This window comes from Lygodium microphyllum, chromosome 15 (assembly GCF_053477565.2).
Source record: "Lygodium microphyllum isolate KBCC chromosome 15, Lygodium_microphyllum_v1.1.10, whole genome shotgun sequence".
In the NCBI taxonomy this organism is placed as follows: domain Eukaryota; kingdom Viridiplantae; phylum Streptophyta; class Polypodiopsida; order Schizaeales; family Lygodiaceae; genus Lygodium; species Lygodium microphyllum.
This window is the reverse complement of record NC_141149.1, coordinates 108,526,699-108,551,826: the sequence shown is the minus strand read 5'-3', so window position 1 is coordinate 108,551,826 and position 25,128 is coordinate 108,526,699. Positions and strand designations below refer to the sequence as shown.

Sequence of the window (25,128 nt, the reverse complement as noted above, 5' to 3'; positions counted from 1 at the left end):
ATAAGTAACCCTTCTAGAACTTTCTAGAGAATTATTGAAACTTTCTTAGAATCATTTAGTACTTTATCGAATATTCTAGCATCTTTGAGAAACATCATGACACCAGGGGTTATACCAGCTTGCATATGAACCAAGGGATGTCCTTGCTTAAGCATTAGTTACATTGCTCGAGCATCTGTTACATCATAAAGCCTATGTATAGCAAGGTATTATCCTGAAGTAGGATTATCTTTGAGTTCTCATCTCATAGCTTTTGGGTAATCATCCTAAGGTATGGTATTGTGCTCATACAATAAGTACATGTATTAGACTTACTCAGTCAAGCATTATATGAATGAAAGGGCTTTGTGACAGCTTCAGTAAGAGTTTTTTGATTCTCGGATTGATTCAATATTCTCTTTTCTTATTCTTTTCAAATCATATTCTTTGCACCCTTCTCTTTTAAATCCCTGTAGTTAAGGCATTCGACTTAATACAACCCCCCCCCCCCCCCCCCCCCCACACACACACACACACACACACACACACACACACATAATTAGGAAGTTTTAGTCATATGATCGATTGATCTTGAATTTCCATTTTAATTTTGCTTAGAAGTGGGTCATTGATCATGGTGAATTGGAGTGGGCTAAGGGAGCACCCTTGTCAAATAGATCTCCTCATGATAAACGGTGGTGAGACCAGCTCATTGATACTTACACAAGTAGTGCCATTGGTGAGAAGAGTCCCAAACCATACCAAGAAAACAATATCAGAGTTCAAGGCTTCCAAGGTGGCCATAATAAAAGACCAATTAGTCCTAAAATATGCCCTGTCAAAATCGATATTGACTAGCAAAAAAATCACTCTATGTGATCATATCTAGATCCATGGAGAAGACTAGATCCAAGCTATTATATTGTGAATCTTCCTCCCACAAGAAGACTAGATCCAAGATGCTATATTGTGATTCTTTCTCCCGTGAATAACGTTTGCAAGCACAAAACCTAACCCTTAAGGTAAGTGTTTTGATGTGATAGGTGCCAAGACAGATAGGTGAGGTAAACACAATTGTTGGGTTCTTAAGATTCGAACTCATGTGCATGCACGCATGCATATGCACACGCACATGCACGTGCGCGCGCGCGCGCGCACACACACACACACACACACACACACACACACACACAAGCCGGTTACACACCAAAAAAGGGACGTCCACTTTGTAAGATTTGACCAATCAAAACACTTATTTAAAGGTTGACGTCCGCAATCCTTTACACACTGGAGAGGACATGACCTGTTGTTTACCTGCTAAATAGGTGAACTCCCTGCCCACTTTTGGACGGGGAGTCTCCCCTGCCCACTTTGTAAAGTGGCGAACAAGGGTGTACTTTTTGCATTTACAACCAATCAAAAGATTTATAAGTTTATTCTTTTTTATTTTTTTACAAACTGTGTCCCTTTGGTGTGTAAAAATATGACGCCCATGTTCGTGCCCAATTTCAAAAAGTGCATGCCCACACTCTGGGCGGGGGTTGGCCGTCCATTACTTGGTGTGTAACCAGCCTCACTCACTGGTGGCGGCGTAAACCGACTCGCACTTGAGGTCATAGGCGCCTGGGGCAGTGTCTTTAACTCACACAACCGGCCCTGCCAGACAGTTGTCGTTCAGGCTTAACACAATTGTCGAACCTCGAACGTGCGTATCTCCACAACAGACTCGTCGTAAGAGCCGGACGCCCCCGATTTGCGAAGGTGTTCAGCCATGGCGGGAGCCGCAGAAGGAGGGGACGAGAAGCCAGCAACCGCAGCAGCGACCATTCCCCCAGGCGCACTGCTCGACTCTGCTCGAGCCGACCGCGCGGTCTGGCTCCTCAAAGTGCCTCCCCGGGTCTCCTCGGCATGGCAGCAGCACACTGACCCTTCCGGCTGCCTCGCCAAGCTCGTCATGTCTCTCGATCCCACGAAACCAGACCAGGATTCCGCTACTCAGGTGAGGCCTTCTTCTTTGTATCTTATTGAAGTAATAACACAATAGGCATTTCCTAGGGTTTTTACCTTCTGTCTTTCTCGCCAGTTCAGCTTGGAGCTCTCCAACACAGACGTTCCCGCTGGCGTCCCCAAAAGCTACGATCTTAATTCCACCAAGGACGTCGTTCCTATGTATGCGTTTGGTGAGACGCCTCAAGGTTAGTTGACAATGCACGATTCTTGATGATTGGTTGCGTTTCAGGTATTAATTAGGATCATTGACTTTGTAATTTGGAGTTGGAGTTTCATAGCCATTGAAGTATGCTATTCTATATGATGTCACGGTAGAGTGTTTTCTTTATTCTGAAGCTGAGCAGGGCTAGAGTTAGTGATGATGGTTACAAAACTTGATAATAGGCCTTAAGCACAAGTGTGTCACATGACATTGGATATTTAGCTAGGCAAACGCTGTGCTAGGATAGCTAGTGATGTCTTCGTACTTTTCCTCTATGTGAAGTCCACGAAGTTACTCATCAAGTCCCATGGGTGATGTCCTACACGTAAACATTGGGCTCATAATTGCAAGGTTGCAGGTCTAAGTCTATAACTGTACTGGATGCATCACTTGCTTCAATACTAATGTTTTACACACAATGTTTTCATGTAGTTTCTTGCTCTTCCTCACTCAAATACTAGGTTGGTCATCTTTTGGTAGTCACTAAAGTCTAAGGAGAAGGATATTTGTGTGATCAAGCTTGGTTATTCATTTGGATTGAGGATTATTCTTGCACATAGCAGAAAACTAAAATTTCATTGTTTCCATAACTCTAGATTCTCCAAAATAGACATTGTAGTCTCCCAATAAGCCAAGGAATAATCAAGATTGAAGGCACAACTTACAAGTTCACAACATTGATGAGCCAAAAAGATTTCAAATTTGATTTCAAGTCATTTGAGCCAAGACACAATTGAAGCACATCATGGCATAATAGTAGTTTAGATTTTAAAATATAGTAGCAGGCTGAAGCAAACTATATGGTAAAAAGATTACACATGATGATCATGGGTAAGATGCACCCTCCTCATCCTCCTCCTCATCAATATCCTCATCCTTATCATTTTTCTCCTCCTCATTTTCCTCATCATCATTATCATGATCATCCTCTCCTTGATCAACAAGGGAAGCATTGCTTGTTGTAACATTGGTATTATCCAACTCTTCTTCTTGCAATTCTTGAATTGCAAGAATCCTATTAGTATCCTTTTCCTTATTAAGCATTTCCAAAGTAACCTCATTTTTTTCCCATCCTCTTTCTTTGAGCTTAGAGACAAGGTGAAGGTTTGTGTGGATTTAAACAAGTTTCTCCGTATGCTTTGGAAGTAACTTGTTTCTTCACTTTGTATGTGTATCAAAGAGAAGGTACTCCAATTCCTTTCTGAAGGAGATGAATCAGTACCTTAATCACCATTTGCTACAAATGAGGTGTTTCCCACCACTTTACCCCTTGGTGCATCCTTGCCACATCCTTTGCAAGAGGCCGTGCATATCCACCTACCTTTGACTTATATATATCCAATTTATAACATAAAACACCTTGATTTGCTACATCACGAAGAGTATATAGTGATCGGGAGGCACAAAGATTGAGACAACAGGTATTTCTTAGGCGGAGAGACAAAGAGTATGAGAGAGAGTAATAGTAGAGAGTGAACACGCTTGTAGGTACAATGATGAGTGTGTATCTTTAGGTTTTTAGATAGATATATATGTGTAAGGAAATCCTTCATGTCAAAGCTGCCATGAAGACTTTGCTTTAGTGAGTTCAAGGCATGAGTATCCCTGCTAGCAATCAGCATGTCATCTACATACAAGACCAAGATAATCAGGCTGCCATTTGTTACCTTCTTGGTGTACAAGCAGTGATCCACTTAACTTCTATGGAAACCTTGAGACGGCATAAATGTATCAAACTTACAATACCATTCTCTAGGTGCTTGTTTCAGCCCATACAAACTCCTTTTGAGTTTACATACCATCTTTTCTTTCCCTTTTTCCACAAACCCTTTAGGCTGATGCATATATATGTCTTTATGCAGATCACCATGTAAAAATGCAGTCTTTATATCCATCTGTATGAGTTTCATATCTTCAATTGCAACCAAGCCCAAAATGGTTCTCAATGTAGTCATCTTGACTACAGGAGAGAAAATCTCATCAAAGTCAATTCCTTGCTTCTGCTTGTATCCCTTTGCAACCAATCTTGCTTTGTACTTTGGTGAGGAACCAGAAGTGACCATCTTGTAAACCCATTCGCATGGAAGTGTTTTCTGCCCTTTAGGCAACTGCACTAAGTCCTAAGTGCCATTTTTCTCAAGAGATTTCATTTTTGACAACATGGCTTTATACCATTTCTTGCTGTCATGTCTGTCCATGGCTTCCTTGAAGCAAGACAGTTCACCATAGTCTATCAACATGACATAATCGGCCACATTGTTTGCACCAGGAACAAATCTGTCAGGTTGTCTAGTAGCCCTAGACGATCTCCCAACCCAATGATCATTGTTTGCTGGCTGTTTTTGCAAATTTTCATTTTCAACATGTTGTCCTAGCATTTCAGCTTGCAAATCAGCATTAATAACTTGCTGTCTTGGTTGTTTTTACACATGTAGTGGCTCATTATCATGGGCAATAGTTGTCTGATCATTTTCAACATTATTTTCTGCATTTACAGTAGGTATTTGCTATTGTACAACGGGTACATTTTGCTGTCCAAAAAGGTATTTCTTCTCGGAATACAACCCTATGGGCCTCCTTAGTCTTTTTGGGCTGTTTATGCATGTGATCTTCCCGGAAGATAACATCATTGCTTCGTACTACTTTTCTTTTCTCGGGATTCCATAATCTATACCCCATTTCACCCTCGTTACCATATCCTAGGAAAATGCATTTACAGGACTTTGGCTCAAGTTTGTTGCGTTTTTCTTTACGAATGTGCACAAAATTCTTGCAACCAAACACTTTCAGGTGAGCATATGAAGGTGGCATGCTCGACTACGCTTCTTGGGGAAACCCCCCCCCCCCCCCCCCCCCAAAAGACAGCCTCTGTCCAAAAACCATGGGGTAATGCAGCATGAGATAGCATTGTACGGACCTTATCCTGTATGGTCCGATTCATACGCTTTGCAACTCCATTTTGGGGTGGATTATGAGGGGCAGTGAGCTCCCTCTTTATCCCTTTGCTGTCACAAAATGCTCGAAAGACCTTGGACACATATTCCCTATCATTGTCAGAGCGAAGATACTTAATTGTCTTATCTGTATGATTTTCAGCTAATGGCAAGAAAATTTTAAACTTGTCACTTCATCCTTGCTACGAATAGGGTAAACCCATACCTTCCATGTGTAAAGATACAGCCATGCTGAAACTGCAATTGTACACTGTTAATACCTGCAATGTTACATGCATAGTTGTCCCCAAGATGGACAACACCATGTTGACCCCCTGTATAGGCAAAGAACCACTCTCGATGAGGGGTGACATGAAAGGAAGCACCTGAATCGAGAATCCAGGTATGTATGTCATCATCTGTATCTGCAAGTAAAGCATGTGCACCAAAGTGTGAAGAGACAAAGAGTATGTCACTCCCACTATCAGTGTCATGAGTGACTACATTTACCTCTTCAATTTTTACACTGCTCTTCTTAGGCTAACTGTCGTTTTTCTCTTCCTTGCTATCATCTGTCTTCTTGCCCTTTCCTTTTTCTTTCTTCCATTTGTAGCAGTCATGTTTAAAGCGACCCTTCTTGCCACAATGATGGCATTCAACATCTTTGCCACGTGATTTACTGCGTCCCTTGCTATCATATTTGCCTTTCTGCTGTGATTTGCCCCCAGTATGCAAAGCATTGTAAGACTTATTGGATGCATTATTCTGTCGATTCATTTCTTCCATGAGTAGAGCACTCTTTACATCAACATACAAAAGAATCACATTAGAATTGCTCATAGCAGTCCCGAATGTATCCCAACTCTCTGGTAGAATGCAAAGCAAGAACATAGCCTTAAATTCTTCATCAATCAAAAACTTCAAGGCAACTAGCTGGCTGAAAATGGAGTGAAACTCACTCAAGTGAGTAGACATTGCTGTACCCTCTTTCATACGCAAATCCATAAGCTTTTTCAGCCAATAAACTTTGCTTGCAGCACTCTTTTGTGCATACAGTTCTTCCAGTCGAGTCCATATAGCATATGTAGAATCCAAACCTTCAATGTTAAACATCAAGGCATTAGAAATCGATAGCTCGATGGTTGAGCGTGCAAGCTCATTTAATTCATCCCAATCTTCCTGTTCCATGTCCACCGGCTTTGTCCCTTTGGTTTTGATTGGCTTTGCCTGCTTCTTTTGCAACATGATATTGTAGCATTGTTTTTGCCAAACTGCAGAGTTATGTGCTCCTTCAAGCTTCTTTATGTGCATCAGATTACTGGTGTCATTGCTGCCAGCCATGATTCTCAGCCCAAATGTGACCAAAAAACAGCAAATGCAGGCCCAAAATTGTTACCCAAGTGGCCAAGGTACAAACAAGTACCAACCAGCAATAAATGGCCACGTAGAAGCACAGATTTCAGTTCTGTAAGTAAATTTTCAGAGGCACTAAACCATGTGCTACAGCATTCCACAACTGATTACAACTGTTCCAAGGGCATATGCATCACATTACATGAGAAATCCCAAATTTTAGCTGCAATTTCTGTTGTACATGTATGCACAGGCATAAAATTTGACATGAACGGTCAAAAGCCCCAAAATTTTTGTGCTCAAAGCATCAACCACACATTTGCATTTTCTCTGTCATGCATAGAACAGACCAATTTTGCCAAAATAGAGCAATTTAAGCAAAACCCCCAAATTTTACCAAGTGTTGATGTCCAAATTGCGTGGAATTCAACTTGTATGTACATAAAATGACCAAATGCTACACAGATTTTGCCCAAACTGCAAAAGCCCCAAATTGCACGGGGTCCAATGTGCATCAATGTCGAGAAATTGGGTAAATTTCAGCCCAATTTGTGCATGTACATTAAAAGCCCCAAATGTCAAGGACAAAATGTCTCAAATTTCTGCAATTTCTGAGACAGATGTCACCGTTGCATCTCGCTCATACCAAATCTGGACAAATCCCCAAATTTTCCAAGTCTAGCGTGTACTAATTTTAGTGAAATTGAAAGAATTTTACTAAAATGTGAAAAGCCCCAAATTCCCTGGGAAAATTGCACCGACTTTGCAATTTTTGAGTTGGATTGTCCAATTATGTTGAGATCCCCAAATTTGGGAAAAGCCCCAAATTTCTGGGCCTAAACTTGCACAGATTTGCACAGTGTGCTTGCGCATGCGAACACTCGGAGGAGAGGAGGCAAATTCAAAGGAGATTTTGAAGAAAAGATTTTTTTTTTTTTTGAAAGATGTGATGGGGTCCGTTGACCCCGTTCAACTGTGCCACCATGTGCTGGACGTGTCCTGCCGATTGCTGACCTGTCACGCGCTAGACTATCACGTGCCGACTGTTTCCCCCGTCACGTGCTGACTATTGTCCCTGTCGCCCGTTACGTGGTAGTTGACTGTAGCATGCTTGTCGACTGTCCGCTCGCCTGTCGACTGTCCGCTCGCCTGAGTCTTATCGCAAAGTATCGTCTGTCACGCACTGCCCGTCTTGGACCTGTCGTCTGTCACGACTTACCCAGTCTTGGACCTGGTGCTTGTACACATGTCACCTCAACTGTCGACTGCTGTGCAGAAGCAAGCTTCTTCTCTTGTGCAGACTTGATTTGCACCTCTTGAGAAATGCGAACACAGTTACCAATGCTCTGATACCGGTTTGTAGTGATTGGAAGGCATGAAGATTGAGACAACAGGCGTTCCTTAGTTGTGGAGAGACAGAGTGTGTGAGAGAGAGCAATAGTAGAGAGAGAGCACGTTTTTTAGATAGATATATATGTGTAAGTACAAGTGCTAAGGGTGTGTTTACACCCGAGCACATTTAAAGGCACGAGGGCCTTTATTCCCAGTAGAGTACCTCTCAATCACATTCATCCAACCTTCATGCACTTTATTATCACCACTTGGATTCTTTGATCTCCATATTGGATGCAAAACATAAGCAGTTGCATGTAAAGGTGAGTGCAACATATCCCATCTATCGACACAAAGATCCTTAACTTGCTGCAATTTACCAGCATCCACATCCTCAATGCGCTGTATCTTCTCAATCATACGATCTGTCAACTCATGCACAAGCCCTATACACACTTGCATTACATTTTTTGGCCCAACATCCAAGATTACATCTTTTAAAATCTCATAGATGTACTCTCTGACTTATATTGTCCACTTGTGTCTATTGCCTTCATGAACATAGAACCATGTATGGAAGATACCATGACATTAATAATGGGTCTATGACGAGTGTCGGACCATCCATCGCATAAAACACTGGATCCATATTTCTTTCACTTATTTCGAATGTCAAGCAACACTCTTATCAATGCATTTGACTTCATCATTAAGTTGCCTTGTGCGAAGCATGTGGTGAGAGGGGGGCTTGTAGCTTGGTCCAACTTCCCTTATTGCTTTCACACTGTCTAAAAAATATGGACTCCTCACTTTCTAATGAGGAATGTCTTTAGCATAAAAAAACTTGCGAAGGGCAACATCAGCATTGTGCCTTGCTTGCATATTCCAAGACTTCTCCAAGGCTCCCTGCGATTTGCCCACTTTTTACTTCTCGGAGCTTGATGGCTGAACACTATAAGAAACGGAACTACTTGCACCTGCAGCTGAAACATTAGGGGCATTTGCAAGTAAATTGTCCCCTTCCACATTGCTTGATAGTTGTTACAAATTCCCACTTTTTTTTTTCTTTCTCCCATTTGTGTCAGCCTGATGCATAAGAATGGGGATGAAGCTTCATTAGATGACGACATAATAACTAATAAATCTTGCTGAAATGTCAATTTCAGTTGTAAAATCTGAAATTTCAGAGATTTTTAAGCCAATACCAAACGGCAAATGAGTTCAATGGCTATCTCAGCTTGTTAATGTCTAAAATTTCAGATATTTTGGACTTCTAACAAGAAATTTCAAAGATTCTCAATCCAATATTAAAGGGCAAAAGCATTCAACGGCTGTCTCAGCCTGTTAATGTCTGAAATTTTTGAAAATTTCGGATATTTCAGACTTTAAACAAGACATTTTAGAGGTTGAAAGATCAATGCTAAAGGGCAAAAGAGTATTTCTGAATAATTTGAGAGTTTACTAGTTTTTGATGACTGAAATTTCAGACTTTTACTCAAGAAATTTGCAGGCTGCAGTAATTGGGACTCAAGTCTTAGGAGAGAGAGAGAAAGAAAGAAAGAAAGAAAGAAAGAAATATTAACGTCTACATAAGGTCAATGTGGCCTATGAGACAAAATCCAGAGTACATCCATGTCTAGTGTCATCTTATCAGTAAGGTAAAGATAACATTACAAATAAGTGGGTGGCCTATGAAACAATACTGAAAATAACTATATGATGGCACTATACTAGGGTTGAACCATGTGTAGTGTTATTCCATCAATAGAAAAGAAAAGGAAAGGAAAGGAGAACCGGATCTGATAGAACCATGTACAAAAGTGTGGTGGGGACTATGGGCTATAGGTGATCTCAAGATTTGCACATGATCTCAGCTATGATGCGGTCCCTAGCTGCTTCATTGATATTCGTGGTGGTGAGTCTACGGTGTCTCGTGATAATGGCTCCAATCCGACTCTGGTGTGGCCTCCTCGGACGTGGTTGTCATGCTCGACGAAGGGAAGTGGCTTTATCCAATGTGACACCACGGTGTGGCCTATAAGGTGTCTGGCGGGGTGGCTCTATCTCTGCTAGGTTGGTAGTGTCAGTAGGGTCGGATCTGTAGAAGAAGTTTGTCACTGCTCTCTGCGTGTGTCCCTCTGGGTGAGCTGGCTTCCTATCTCGTAGTAGTGCAGTTCGGCGCCTCTCGAGCTCCAGGAGGAAAAGACTTGGGCATCTCTGGTCCTCGTACTCCACGACGCGACGAAGGGTTCCAAATCCATCACGGAAGAGGCAGTGGTACCGTCCTCGTATGTCATAGTATATTGTGCATCTGCATATGTAGTGCTCCTCTGTCTCAGGCTCTCAACCATAGAGCTGGCAAGTCCTATCCTCTGCTAGGGTATTTGTCCATTTGCCTGTCTCCATCTGAAGGCTATGTGAGGAGGTGTGAATGCGTCCGATAGCAACCCGTACGCTATGGGAGAGATGAGTGTCCATATATGCTGGCCGAATAGTGAAACCATCATCAGAGAGACACAAGAAATGGCTCCTGTAGAACTCCATCCTTGATCCTAGAGGGAGTGGTGGATGGATCCATGTCCTTGCTGTCTCAATCCTCAAGATATCAGCTCTGATCACCTGGTTCAACTTTGATCGGCTGAGAGAAAGTGTAGGGCAATCAAGGCTATAATCCAAAGGTGGAAGACAGTCAATATCTAAACCATGTAGGCTCATCCAAATAGTCATCTGTGAAAACCAACAGTTCTTCTCGTCACCAGCTGCTAGTTATCTAGATGAGGTTAGTGCCAATCTAGAGTATCTATGGCGTGGAAGTTCCCATAGTCTGTGCCAAAAGGTCACTGACCTAAAGAGTGCCTCCGTAACTATAGGTGTTGCCCCTAGCTCTGCTCTGACAATGGGATGTGGTGTGGAGGGCTTACTTTCTAATCATGCGTGCTATCATCATGATCAATGGCCTTTCCATGCTATCCCAACCATCATAATAATCCCTCTCTATTCCAATCTGATCAGTGAGTGGGCTAAGATGCCTGTGGTACAAGCTATAACTCCATACCTCTGCTCCATATAGTAATGTAGGTGTGACTAGGGTGTCAAACAACCAGAGTTTGGTGCGGGGCTCCTAGAACTGTATGTGAGCACATTGACTCTCGAGTGCCCCTAGTGCTGCATATCCATGTGCCAGACGTGCCTCTGATGCCCTTCTCAACGAAAAACGTGGGCCAGAGAAGGTGACTCCCAAATAGACATATTCCCTCACATGCTCCAGTATGTCTCCCCCAGATGTGAACTGGTACATAGATCTAGTCACCTATGCTGCTGAAGTATTGAAAACCATGGTTTTGGTCTTCCCAAGGTTCACTGTGATGTCTTTATCTCTACAAAAGATGTGCAAAGCATCTAGATGGCATTGCAATCCCTCCGTTGAATCTGAAATGAGAACAATATCATCTGCATAAAAGTAATATTGGTATCAGCACCCCTGCCAGGTTGGCTCTAGCTCCTCCTCCTCGGTCTTTGTAATCAAACACTTCATCTATGTATAGATCAAACAATGTGGGTGAAAGTGGACATCCTTGTTTCACTCCTATGGTACTGTCAATCCTCTCTGATAGCCCCCCAGGTGCTCGTACATGATATGTCATTGCCTCATATAATGCATAGACACCCCATCGTATACCCTTTGGTACTCCAATGTCTTGCAATCTCTCCATGGTGCGTGTGCGAGGCACTGTATCAAAAGCTTTGCGAAAGTCTACTAAGCAACAATAAATCCTCTTGACCCTCCTCAATAATGGCTCTAAGTGTGAGAATATGGTCCAGCGTGGTATATCCTCGTCTGAAACCTGCCTGTCCTTGTGCTCTCTTGCCATACATTTCAGCCCACTCACTGAGTTCATGCTCCAATATAGATCCATATATCTTGGCCAAAGTATGACCGATCATAATAGTACTGTAGTTGCTAGGAATTAGGGGATCACCATTTTTAAATAGCGGGATTATAGTATTGTCTGACCAACTCATAGGGAAACGTTCACATACTGCTCTATTGAACATATGTGCTAATATGGGTGCTAATATGTCACAAGCATGTGAGAAATGTTTTGTTGCTAGTCCATCTTCATCCTGTGTCCTCCCATTTTGTAATCTATAAATTGTATCCCTAACCATTTTCCATGTGAAGAATGACCATTGTGTTGGCCTAGAAGCTTGTGGGGGCTGCATAGGTGGCTGTCATGGCAGGTTATATAGTTGTCTCCCATAGTCAAGCCACTCATCTGGTGATGTAATCTGTATGGGGGGCTGTCTTTCATGGAACATCTTCCATGCGCTTTTGCTATCCCGCCCCAAAAATAGCTGATATATCTCTGCTTCTACTTTCGCCAAGTAAGTCTCGTTTCTTCTTCCGTACAAGGCGTTTGAAGAATGCCTTTGCTTGGCGATGTGTCTGAGTGCCTAGCTCCACTTCCCTCTGTAGTTGAGCTCGTGTGGCTCTACACTCATCATCATACCGGCTATTTTGGGGAGCAGTAGATCGTGTGGGTCTACATTGGGGCAAGGTGTGTGGGAATGCATACATGGGTGATCCACGTATGGCCTCTGCTAAATCCCTTGTACATTCTTCCAACGATCTACTCAAGTCCAATGTATGTAAACTGGTCTGCAGAGAACCACTATAGATGTGTGAGGTGTCTTTTGTAAAGTAGTACTTGGGATGTTTAGGGAGGCATGGTGTTTCATGTTTCATATGTACACAAGAGATCATGAGTGTCAAAACAGCATGATCTGCTGCTATGCCAATTGGTCTCTTAGATATCTTAAAGTTTTGGATGTCTGGTATCAATGTTGGTGAGCCTATCAAGTAGTCCACAGTACTTGCCCCTCCTTTGTTACTCAACATGTCAAATTGTCAGATCATGGCCATTGTGGCAGACCATTAAAGATGGCTAGTCTATGTGCACTTCCCAAAGTCAATAGGTGTGTTCCGTAGGTACTCACTTCTTTATCTTGGACTCTCCTGCGTAGGCCTATTTCATCTATGTCGATCTCTTTGAACATTGCATTATCATGCATATAAAAGTCACTCTATCTATCTTTGGTGCGTGCATTGAAATCTCCTACTAATAATATGTCCCCAATGCTAGCATTTCTCATGATATCCTCATAAAGTACATCAAAGGGTGATCCATCTCGTGTGGCATAGGAAGAATTTGCAAGAGGAAAGTAGCATATTGCGATGAATATATCCCGTGGTCTTCCTACATGTATCCTAATCCATAAATATCGTGCATCATCATCTCTTTTCATTACTTGCACTATCTCTTTGAGATCATCCCAGTATAGTATGGCCACACCTCCAGAACCCCTAGTGCTTCTTGGTTTTCTAGCTGCTAGATAAAATGCACTTTCCCGCTTGTATCCCCGCACGTCTGGTAGTCGGCTGCCTTTTACATTGGTGTGTTTTTGTGTACATTGCTATGTCTATGTTTCGGAAGCTATCTTCAAAGTAACCAGCATCCAAGCATAGGGCTCCATTACAATTCCATATTGACATCTGAAGTGTCTCATAGGCCTCATACCGTCATGAAGTCCTTTTGTCAGTGATGATGACTCGTCCATCCCTATAAACAGCCCACTTTCCCTCTTTGTGAGCCTCCAATACCTTGCGCTATTTGTGTTGGGGTAAGGTCCTCATCCAAATAAATCTTCTCACCCTTGAGGGCTCTCCTCTTGGAGAGGAAGGCCTTTTTTTTCTCTGTATCTCCAAAGCGAAGAATTAGAGCCTTGGACTTAGAGTCCTCTTTTCCCACTCTCCAATCATTGACGATAGGTACGTCAGAAGCCCCAATTTTGTCAGCAAGTGTCTTAGCATCTTCCTGTGGGCTGCTCTTCTCCTCCCATCCTACTACCCGTACATGTAAAACCCTAGCTCGTCTCCTAGCCTCTTCTTCCAAGGTAGCATACATTACTTCGGTTTTGTTCAGTGATGTTCCCTTATTCTTTTTTACTACCTCAATCCATGGGCTGGCTTCTTCTATCTGCTTCTGTGTTGTCTTTGCCACTTTTGCCCATGAATGAACCTGCCTTTCACATGCCTTCAAAGTTTCTTTCTCTTTTTGTAATTCTTCTTGCTCGTTCATTCCTTTTTTCTTAAATGTATTCGGTTCTTCCCTCAGTTCTAAGATTTTAGATTTGTAGGCATCTACAACATTCAGCATTTCAGTTTTCAGCTTGTGCATCTCGGACAGCATTTGTGCCTGTAAGTCATTCTTAATCTTTATGTGCATGTCTTGCATTTCTGCCCTCTGATTTACAATCAGTTCGGCTTTGATCTGCTCTCGTATTTCTTTCTCCAATTCTTGTCTCATAGTTCGTAGTTCAGAGCGAATCATGAGATGAATTTCTTTGTATTTCTTTTCATTCATAGTGCGTGAGGTCTTTCCATGCCTATCAAATGCTGGGGAGACTGTCCAATCACGGACCCTACGGCCATACGTCTTGTATCGTGTGTTCTTAGAAGGGGTGTTGAACATTACTTCCATGGACGGTTGTGTTAGTTCTTGATCAGATTCGTCTCCCAGATATTCATTTTCCACGGTTTGATGCTTGCATTTGTCTACATTATCCATCTCTCACACATTTTGTGCAAAGCCACTCAACTTGTACTTTGTATTGTCAAATCAAAGCAATTTCTGTGATTCCTGCAAATTTCCAGGGTTTCCCTAAACCCTTACTAAATTTTTGTAAGCCCAGTAATCTTTTACGAGCCCAAATGCTTTCACACTATTTAGAGTCACTGTAGAAATACAGATTGTAGTCCTAGTCAGTGTATTACTGCATACTCTAGGACATGATCAAAATCAAAGTCAATGCATTATTGCTTGGTCCACAAGCCAGTGCATCAGTACATTCACCTAGGTCTGCATTCATGTCATTCTGAGTACATTCATGTTATATCAATCTGATTACGTTTGCAACCTCAGTACATTGGCATTTGGGTCTGTGTCAGTACCTTGCTGTCAGTACATTATTGCATACAGTACGCCTGCGTCAATGCATTCAGTACATCTTTGCAACACTATATTGCTAACGATAGGTCTACCTCACGCCATGTACATTCTTGCGCATGACAAGTCTGCCTCATGCCAGAGAGGTGTCTGCCTCACGATAGGTCCGACATCACGCTAGGTACATCGCATCAGGTCCTCACGACACGTCTGTCAATAGTTAGTACAAGTGTCAAGTGTCATCCGTCAGGTGTCAGAGAGGCGTCCTCCGTCAGGCATCATTTGTCAGGCGTCGAGCATCATTCGTCAGAGAGAGGGAGTCCGTCATCCATCAGGCGTCAGAGAGGCGTCCTCCGTCAGGCGTCTGAGAGCTCCCGCCACGTCACAGCATCCCCGTCATGTCAGAGAGCTCCTGTCACGTCACACAGAGAGAGAGAGAGAGAGAGAGAGAGAGAGAGAGAGAGAGAGAGAGAGAGAGAGAGAGAGAGTCCGTCATTCGTCAAGGCGTTAGAGAGCTCCCGTCACGCCACAGCATCCCCGTCACATCGGAGAGCTCCTGCCCTGTCACAGAGGGAGAGAGAGATGCCGAGAGAGATTCAATCTGAAATTTCAGATAGACAAAAGCAGCAGCACATGTGAAAGTGAGAGAGAGGCACAAAACAGGAAGAAAAAGCGTACTGTTCAGTGTTTAACTTTGAAACAGCCCTGTCAAGGCTAAAGGCTGAGTAGATCACATGCGCAGTCCAAGAAGCTGTTTCTTCACGATCTGGGGCAGAGAGAAGGTAGGTGACAGTGAAGCGACACCTTTCTGGCTGAAATCCCATTTTTTTTTGTGCTCCTTGCTAGGCGACAGCCTTTTGGCTGAAATCGTCACCCTCCGTTCCTCCCTCCGATATCATATGTTTTTCAGATGTCTGCAAACTGAATCAGATGCGTTTGATAAAAACTATGGTTTGAACATTGAGTCTTGACTTGGGGAAGTGCTGTGCATAGCTAAAAGTAACTTTGGTTTGCACTAGAAGTGTGATGCACTCGGGCACCTATTAGTAGATTAGTCAGCTCATGAGTGAGTGGGTAGGGTTTAGTGGGTTGGGAACTAGAGATTATTTTCTTTTTTTTTTTTGGTGCCTTTTTTTAAAAGTTTGTTGCCATTATTTAATGGCGACCAGCATTTATTATTATAATTTTTTTATTTGTTGATTGACCTGATCTTGATATTGGCATATTTTTGGTTTTTTGTGCTGTGGCTCCCTCCTCCTCAGTTATTCATTCACTTGCAGTCTTCTAGAGCAAGTCTTGTTGGAGGGAGGAAGTTGGTGCTAGTGCCTAGGCCCCACACAGCAGGTGACTTGTTGTTGTACATGACTGTCTCCTATCTTGGTATATGGATTCTATTTTGTGAGCATACTTTTGAGTTCTCTCTGTGCAGTGTTACTTGCGTTTTTTAAATTTCTCTCTTTTCTTGCAGTCTCTCTTTCTCTTCTCTTCTGTTGTGCAATCTATTACATCAGTCTTCTACACTTCCATTGTTGCACCCACTTTTGACATGGTATCAAATGTCCGTGCCAGGTCTGGGAGTGCTGTTTTTGCTGTTGCTAGTGTGCCAACTGCTGATTCTGATCTTCCTTGACTGTTATTGTCTAGGTGACCTGATTTTGGTGCAAACTGGCTTGTTTCCAGCTTCAACTGCCTGCATTTTGTGCTTAGCTGCTTGCTTTTGTGCTTACGTGCTTGCGTTTTCATTTTTGCATTATTTTATTACTGGTTTCTTGCATTTAAATCTTAACCAGTCTGCGTTTTGCTGTACAGCTGCTGCATTTTGTGCATTTAATGCTCCTTCCAATTGGGTGACAACATTTTCAGGCTTTTGGCAGCAATTCTTGGCTATTTTATTTCTATTGATTCTTTGTTTGCTATGTTTGATCAGGTTTTTCCTATTTCAGCAGTTGTTTTTGTGATCAACTATATTTACACTGCATGTGAACTTGTGATGAGTGCAGTTTGTGCTATGTTCTATCTATACTCTATCTTTAATTCTCTTCTTTGCTTTATCTTCTTGTTCTATCCTCTCTAAATGACCCCTCCCTACTACTTTATTGATGATAAACTTTATGGCTTTGACTAGCTTACATGGAGTGCTGTTATGAAAGTTTGTGTAGAAATGATTATGGTATGTAGTTTTAGAGGCTATTGTGCAGCCTCACACTCCAACTCCTCTTCCCAAATCCCAACTATGTGAAAGTTGTGCTTACATGGGATATAGATGATGCTCGTGCATACTTTGCTCTTCTTCGATGCATTTCTAAAGAGGTTCTACTAGTGGTCACCTCTCGTAGGACATTTTCAAAGGTGTGGGAGAAGCTTGAGACATTATATGAGGCTATATCAACCATGCATGTAGTGACCTTGTATGGTCAACTCCATTAGGTGGATTTTGAGCCAAAGGAGACTATTCGGTCTTTTTTTCTTTGTATAATAGAGATCTAGGATCAGCTTCGATATATGTAGTCTGCTCTTGTAGAGGCTCAACTCTTAGGGACTGTTCTACAAGCTCTCTTTGGAGTTTGATGAAGTAGCCAATGCTTTGAGGGTCGAGACATCTTCACAACTATTGAGTTTCACTCGTACGTCCTTGATGTTGCTTGAGCATGAGACATCCTTGAGATTATGGGGGAGACTTTCATCTCCACATGGTGGTCATGATGAGGCATTTGCAACTTCAGAGAGGAGAAATATCAAGAAGATGTTGAAGGCACAATGCTGTCACTGTGGAAAGAAGGTCACCTACAAAAGGATTGTCAGGAGTTAGCATCTTTGTGGAAGAGGGAGAATAAGTAGAAGTAGGATACAAATGCCTTTGACGAGCCATCCTCATCCTCATTCTCCTCTGACTTTGATTTAGATTCTCTGGTCAAGAAGAGGAAGGGCCCTTCCCACCCCCTTTTCGAGGAGAAAAAGATAGACAAGCTCATGGTGGAGCTCCAATTGTGCCTCGCAGATGCACACACACACACTCTCTCTCTCTCTTTCTCTCTCTCTCTCTCAGTCTCATGGAGGGTCAACTAATGCTTTTGATTCTTGAATTTGTAGAAGTCATGGCTTCCTTAGGATCAAAGAGTTCGGGTACAAAATGATCTTAGTGGTGGGATGAGGTTGAGAAAGTGGACCATTATGCAACGAAGGGAGGGCAAAGAAATGGGAATGCAAAAGGTGTGAGCAATTGAAAATAGGAGGATCCAATTGTGTGAAGCCTTACTTGTGCCATGTTGACATTGGAGCGCAAATAAATTTTTGTCTGAACACTACACTTGAAATGCGAAGGCAGCTCTTGGCAAAGTACCTAAGTGAAGAAGACAAAGCATGTGCAAGGAAAAAGCGAGCAATTGATGCTTCTTTTTTTAGTGGACAAGTTGATGATATAGTCATGGGCAATGGAGCCATGCATGGGAGACTTGGAGCTTTTGCATTTTTACAGTCACATCATGGAAAATATAGCAAGCAATAAACCTTGGGAATAGCTTGGGATTCTTGTAAAAAAGAGAAGGTGGATGTAGTTGTGGCAAGGTTTTCTACCATGATCATGTTGCATTCAATGTTATAAGATCTCCCTATTTCCTTGAGATGGCCTAGGAGATTGTAAAGTATGGTCCAACCTATAAGCCTCCACCATATAAGACACTTCGTGCCACTTTGTTGCAAAAGGAAAAGGATACAATTGAATGTGCTTTGGCAATTGTGCAAGAAAGTGGAGTGAAGAATGGTGTCTCTTTGATAGTTGATGGATGGAGTGATACTCGAAAACGGTCCATCCATGGAATGGTTACTTATTCCCAAGGAAAGATGCAATTCATTTCCTCACAAGATGCCCCAAGCACAGGAAAAAGTGCAAATCAGCTTGTGAAGGAATGGGCTGAAGGTGTTGAAAAGGTTGGGGCTGAAAATGTAATCCAGTTTATTGTTGATGGTGAGGCAACAAACAGGGCATCGTGTATGAGACTTGAGGAGAGATACCCTCATACCACAATCAGCCCATGCTTTGCTCATTGTTTGAGCAATTTGCTGAAAGACATTGGCAGCTTGTCGTGGATTGATCCCTTTATCCAAAAGGGCAAGGATATAGTCAATTTCATCCAAAGCCATTAGTTCATTCTTAGTGAGTTTCGCAAGAGATCACCCAAAAAAGACCTCTTAAAGTACTTTGAGACACGCTTTGGCTATAACTTTCTCATGATGAAGAGACTTGAGAAGGTAAGCTTACCCCTAAAGCAATTGATAGTAAGTAATGAGTGGATGGGATGAGCCGTTTCTAGATCAAGGGCTAGTATAGCAGTGTAGAACATCATACAAGATTGTACATTTTGAAATGAATTGAAGAGCATCAATATTGTCATGAAGCCAATCATGCGCTTGATGCGAATTGTAGATGGATGAGAATTGTGTGTTGGAAAGGTTTATGCGGGGGCAGATGGCATGATTGAGAAGTTAAGACAGCTTGGTTTGGATGATGCAAAGTATAAAGAAATCCAAGATTTATGTGAGGCAAGATGGAATGCTTATCACTCACCTATGCATGCAACAACATATGTAATGGATATGGAGTTCCAAGGATGTGATCAAGAGGAGGATGAGGTAATGCAGTGTTGGGATGTAGTGGTCTCTAGGTTGGTTCCCATTGACACTAAGAGAAGATTGGTGAAAGACAACTTACTTTTTATAGAAACAAGTTGGGAAGGTTTGGGCTTGTTGATGCACAAATTTAAGATTGGGGCTGCCTTATGGTGGGAAGATTATGGGGCACGTACACCTGAGATTCAAACATTAGCAGTGTGGATTTTGTCTCAAGGTGCAAGCTCCTCTCCCATTGAGTAACTATGGAGTGTATTTGGGCATGTTGCATCTAAAAAGAGAAATAGATTTGGGACAAAACAAGTGAATGACTTGATATTTGTGAGTGCAAACTTGTGCTTGCTTACAAATGTGTCTTTCCTCCAGACAGAAAAGTTTATAGCTCTTGATGAAGAAGAGTCCTTAGATGATGAGGATGGAGAGACACCTATGCCCACAAATATGGCTAATTATTAGGATGCTTTGGAACTTGCAAATGCTGATTTTGATGATGATATGGCTTTCTTAGACAATGTGGATGATAGTCTTTTGGATAGTCTTGCTGCTTGTGGCAACCATATATGATCCAATGGTCACTTCAAGAGACTTTCAAATTCCAAGCTTCCATATTCTATCCATTGTGGTTGTTACTTGATCTTAGATTATCATGTAGTATGATCTTAGATTATCATGTATTTTGGGTATTATGTGCCATTTCAAAGTAATCAGCCTTTCGTCTATGAAAAAGACTTTCCTGTTTTGCATATTATACATGCATTTTTCAAATAGCTTTTATGAAATATATAAATGTATATTTTAAAATACATAAATCATATATATAGCAGAGGTCGTTCCCCTTACGTTCCCGTTCCCTAGGGGGCTTCGTTCTCGTTCCTTGGGGACCTCGTGTCCTTGTTCCCATTCTTGTTCCATTGCTACTATGGTATAGATGTGTTGGGCGACATGCCAAGAGTCCAAGAGTGGTGACCACACAATGAATGTGCACAATAGGGCCTTGAGTCCCATAAATAGGACTCGGCTGCCCTAACCCTAAAGTAGCCCTTAGTGCATTTTTACCGAGTCACTTTGTGACCATTGCTACTAGTGCCCATTTGGATGTCCAAGGATGCTATAGGCTTGCTTGTTTGGATGATTCTCGGCTTTTGCACCATTTTGAATGCGCCTCTAAACTAAGGTATGTCTGTTAAAAATTCTGGGCTTTAGATCTCACTCAAATTAGAGTGCAACTCCTAGTCATTGAAGAACTCTGAGTGGGTAACAAGGGACCGACTATCTGTTTGGTGGCATCTAGCCCAATTTCTAGTGGGTGCACATGATAGGAGGGGAGGAGCAGCAGATGGAAAATGAAATTTCATTAGGGATGTGCATCACATGCAAAAGTTGCTAGTAAGACCGTGAGATATGGTCTGATTCCAAAGAGACCATCCCATTTTGTTATGTGAATTGTTTTGCTATTCTTTGCTTATATAAATGGTACTAGGAAGTTCTTAACATGCTTCTTCTTAGTAGATGGTGCTAGGAAGTTCTTAACATGCTTATTCTTGGTTCTATTTGCAGTCTTTAGTAGATGGATTTGTGGAACAGTCATATTCTGTGCTTATATAAATGGTACTAGGAAGTTCTTAACATGCTTATTCTTAGTTCTATTTGTGGTCTTTAGTAGATGAATTTGTGGAACAGTCATATTCCAATTGCAGCTCCATGCTTCAAATTTTGCAAATATTTATGTTTAAAATATTTTCTTTTCAGGTAAAGTCTCAATTGAAGGAAAAGTGGGATACAAATTTGACATGAAGCCAAATAATTATGTGAGTGCTGAGTATAGAAAACTTTGCAGGGAGAGGTTGGACAAGTCCAAATTAAAAACGAGAACCACTCAGGTTGATGTCATACTTTCTCATGCCTCTGTTAACAAACCCTAACTTGCCCTTTTGTTAGCAAGTTCTCATTTATTTGCTTGTTTAACCTTTTTCCTTGGGGTTTGGGGTGTGATATGGTTAATTCTCAGGTACTTGAAAATGATCATGGAGGGTTTATAAGACCATCACCTATGATAGTTGGACCAACTTATGCTATGAAGGTAAGGCAGATTTTTGAGTCTGATCCAAAATGACCAAATAAAGAGAGTGCTAAACAGAATCTTTTTATAGTGTTGCAAAGGTGAATCAAGCTACTTGTAATGCATGCCTACATTCTTCAGAATTTCTTACAGTTAGCACTTGAGTAGTAAAATAACTATTTTTAAAAGCTCTAATAGATGATCCATCATAAGCTGCACATAAGATTTAATCTTCTAAAAGATTTTATATGCCTCAAGGAAAGACATGGGCACCTTTAGTTCTAGTTTTGTACATGGTGATGGAGCAAACAATAGTAAAGGTTTTGTTACTCACACATGGTGGATACTTCGCATTTAATGCAATGGTACTACAAGTTTATAAACATGTGATACTTTGTCAGATCTGTGAACTTGGCTCCATTTAACTCATCTTGTACCAGTCCTTTCTGACGCATGTATTGCCTGACGGAATGGATTCTTGTTTCCCACATCTCAGCTACATGGTTGACCATCACTGCATTTGACAGCACATCTGGTCCGGCCTACTTCAACAAATTTTCACTGCTTCCTGAACAAGAAACCTTGGTTTTGTGTACTGCACTCACATCAGTAGTTGTGTATGCCCCTGTTTTAAATCTAACTATGAATTTAACCCTTTTCCAGCTGAAGTTTTTCACTCACCAATTCTAAATCAGATCCGATCCCTGGCATTCTGTAATCAATCTCCGGGGATGTGATATTCCTTGACGATTTCTGTTGCGCAAGGTTTCTGGCATGGAAATCTTTAATTTGTCTTACAGTCTATGTTAGAGAGTAGGTATTACCTAATAATGTAACTTAATAACAGGCATCAATCCTCTGCATTTATTGGCTTTTCACTTTTCATTTCTTTATGTGCTTCCTGCACAAAGGATGTGGAAGTTTCATGTGCTTAAAGCCTTTTGAACGGATTTTGTTTTTTCTGTGCTAGGTATCTTGTTTGTAAGACCCTTAAACTTACAGCTGCATCTTTATACTTGAATGAAGAGAAAGGCTACAGTTGCAAAGGCTCCAGAGACAAAGAGGATAAGGATTGAGCGTGGTCAACTGGAAGATAAGGTCTTTGACCTGTTTGAGCGGCAACCATACTGGACATTGAAGCAGCTTGTTGCTGAAACAGAGCAACCTGAGGTGCGATCCCGACTCTAAGCCACTAGTCTCACTTATGAAGCTGTTACTTGGTTAAAATAAAGGCTGATGTTGACAGATGTATTCAACTTGTTTGTGCCTATTTTATCTTGCTCTATGCTCTTTGCAGGCGTTTATGAAAGAGGTCATGAGTGACCTTTGTGTTTACAATAAGAGGGGTCCCAATCAAGGAAAGTATGAGCTGAAACCAGAATATATTCGGAAGCCCACAGAAGAAGAAAAGCCTGCAGAATGAAAAAGCAGCTTGAAAGCTATTTGCATCTCATGCAAAGTGTATCTCCATGGTCTTAGAACCATAGTTGCTGTACGTGCTGGAATCGAAGGATTCTTACTGCTCTCATGGAGATGGAATTATATCGATGCATTTTGCTAGTCTGGTATTTGGAGGGGACTCTGCAAAATACCAGAGCTTGCTGATACTACTGTATCATATCCTGACCTACGTGAATATGTTTTGGAGAGTCTTTAACTGCTGTCTCATTAATGTGTGCATGGAATTGAACAGGAGTGGGGACTGTTGTGTCATTGCAGTATTTTTGTGTATCACATACTCCTAGAAACTGATATAACAACAGAGGATCAAAACTGGTGCTGAAGGTTATTTTCAATATTGGATTGTTATTGCGTGCCCGTAAAGCTTCTGCATTTCTTTGAAGGGCCATAGGATTTTTAACACATGCACTGCACTCGTTGATTCAACATATTTTTTGATTGATAAGGACTGTTGAAGATCATTTCATATGAAAATAAAAAGATAACTATGTGAGCACATGGAGCCGAACATATCATAGTAATAATGGTTGAAGTCCAATCAGCACAGCATTTGGGGTCGTTGCAACTACTTTGAAAGTTCTTTAATAGGCATAAACAACATATGTAAAATAGAATAGACATGAACCTAGTTACTAACAAATGTCATGTTAATTAACATAACCACAGTTAGATTGTCAAACACCGAGTCAAAAGTCACTTCATTGGGTCATATGCGGTGATTCTTTAAGCATCTTCCAAGGTTTGTCTGCCCCATTCCTTGTCCCACGTGCCTCCATCCTTCCTATCTTCTTACCCACACTAAAGTGGTGTATGCCTGCTGCTGTGCCTTCACCTCTTTAGTGCATCCTCCCCTGTGCTTTCCTGTTCCACCACCTTTCCCACTTCAGCAGGGCCTGTTTACCATCTCACTTACTCCCAAGTCATCAGCCTTGTGTGGTCCTCTGTAGTGAACAATTATATTTGGTTTGAGTGATGGAGTATGCTGAGACTGCTGCAATTGGACTTTCACATCTGTTGTGCTCAGCTTTGTGATTGGTTTCCCTCTCCCGTATTGGCACCTTCAATGTCCTTGGGGCAGTGGTGTAAGGCATTATCGTGTTTATGCTCACCTTTAAGAGGCTGCTTAGGGTGGATGTGCACATTTCACGCAAATGTGTGCTGACATTCCCTATAAACGTGCAACATGGTTCGAGGTCGTTACTGTCTTATACCAGTCCCAACCTTTTCTTGTGGACCACTTATTATTATGCCTTTTGATGTGCATGGTTCACAAGATGTCTACTTTCTATCGGGTGGTCAATTGTGTCTTGATCAAAATGTTGCATGTGAGGTGACTGGTCATCTTGAAGGAGTCTTAGTTGAGAATCCCTTTACAGGAGTTAGTCTTTCAAATTGGGTCATTGACAAGTTGTCTTTGTATAGTGGGTTCTTAAAACTAGGTTTTTGTCACAATCATAGCTTATTTGAGCGCTTGGTTACTCTGTTCTTCCCAAGCTATTCTCGTAAGAATACAAACTTGACAATGTGTATGGTCGTAATTCATGTGTAGATAGAATTGCTTCTTATGTCTATTTCTATTTGAGACTTCAAGAATTTTAAATGCCCTTTTGGCATTCTCCTTTGGGCTTCATTGATGGGTACATTGATGAATGTAGGTGTGTCGAATGTTTGGGTGGTGGTGGTGGGTACTCACTAGGTCATTGTACATTGACAACATGCCAAGTGACATTGCTCTCATGTGAGATTCAAGGTCATGTTGCAATTGAGCTATGCTTTTTGGTGCCATGATTTTGGTCTCTAAGCAGCCAATTGCCTTGTTAGGTGAAGGGTGGTGTAGCGAGAGACTATTGAGCGTATAAGCCTATGCTTGTGACGAGCGATAGTGATTCTTTGGAGTTAAATGACATGATGAACCAATAGGTATCATTTAAGCACTAATAGTATCCTAGTATGCTTGGGTGGTCGGTTGTAACTCTTTGTTTGTAGGGGCTTCTCTTGGTTCATACAAATCTTGTAATAGGAGCTCTAGAATGGGCCTTGGTTGCACTTATATGAGAGTTTTGGTTATGTAGAGTTCTACTTTCTCTTGGGGATATGCTACTAACCCCTCTTGGAGAGTTTAATTACTACATTTTGTTCGATAATCCTAGTTCATGATATGAGATA

The 25,128-nt window shown here is 41.7% G+C and overlaps 1 protein-coding gene across 1 annotated transcript; it reads left to right on the top strand.

Annotated features, from left to right (window-relative positions):
• Positions 1 to 1,577: 1,577 nt before the first annotated feature.
• LOC148024891 (uncharacterized) lies at positions 1,578 to 23,158 on the top strand. Its single transcript, XM_087694560.1, has 6 exons — positions 1,578 to 1,978; positions 2,063 to 2,174; positions 21,192 to 21,322; positions 21,451 to 21,522; positions 22,528 to 22,671; positions 22,799 to 23,158. Exons 1-6 carry the CDS (start codon positions 1,751 to 1,753, stop codon positions 22,922 to 22,924), a joined length of 813 nt encoding a protein of 270 aa, XP_087550686.1. The 5' UTR covers positions 1,578 to 1,750; the 3' UTR covers positions 22,925 to 23,158.
• The last annotated feature ends 1,970 nt before the right edge of the window (positions 23,159 to 25,128 follow it).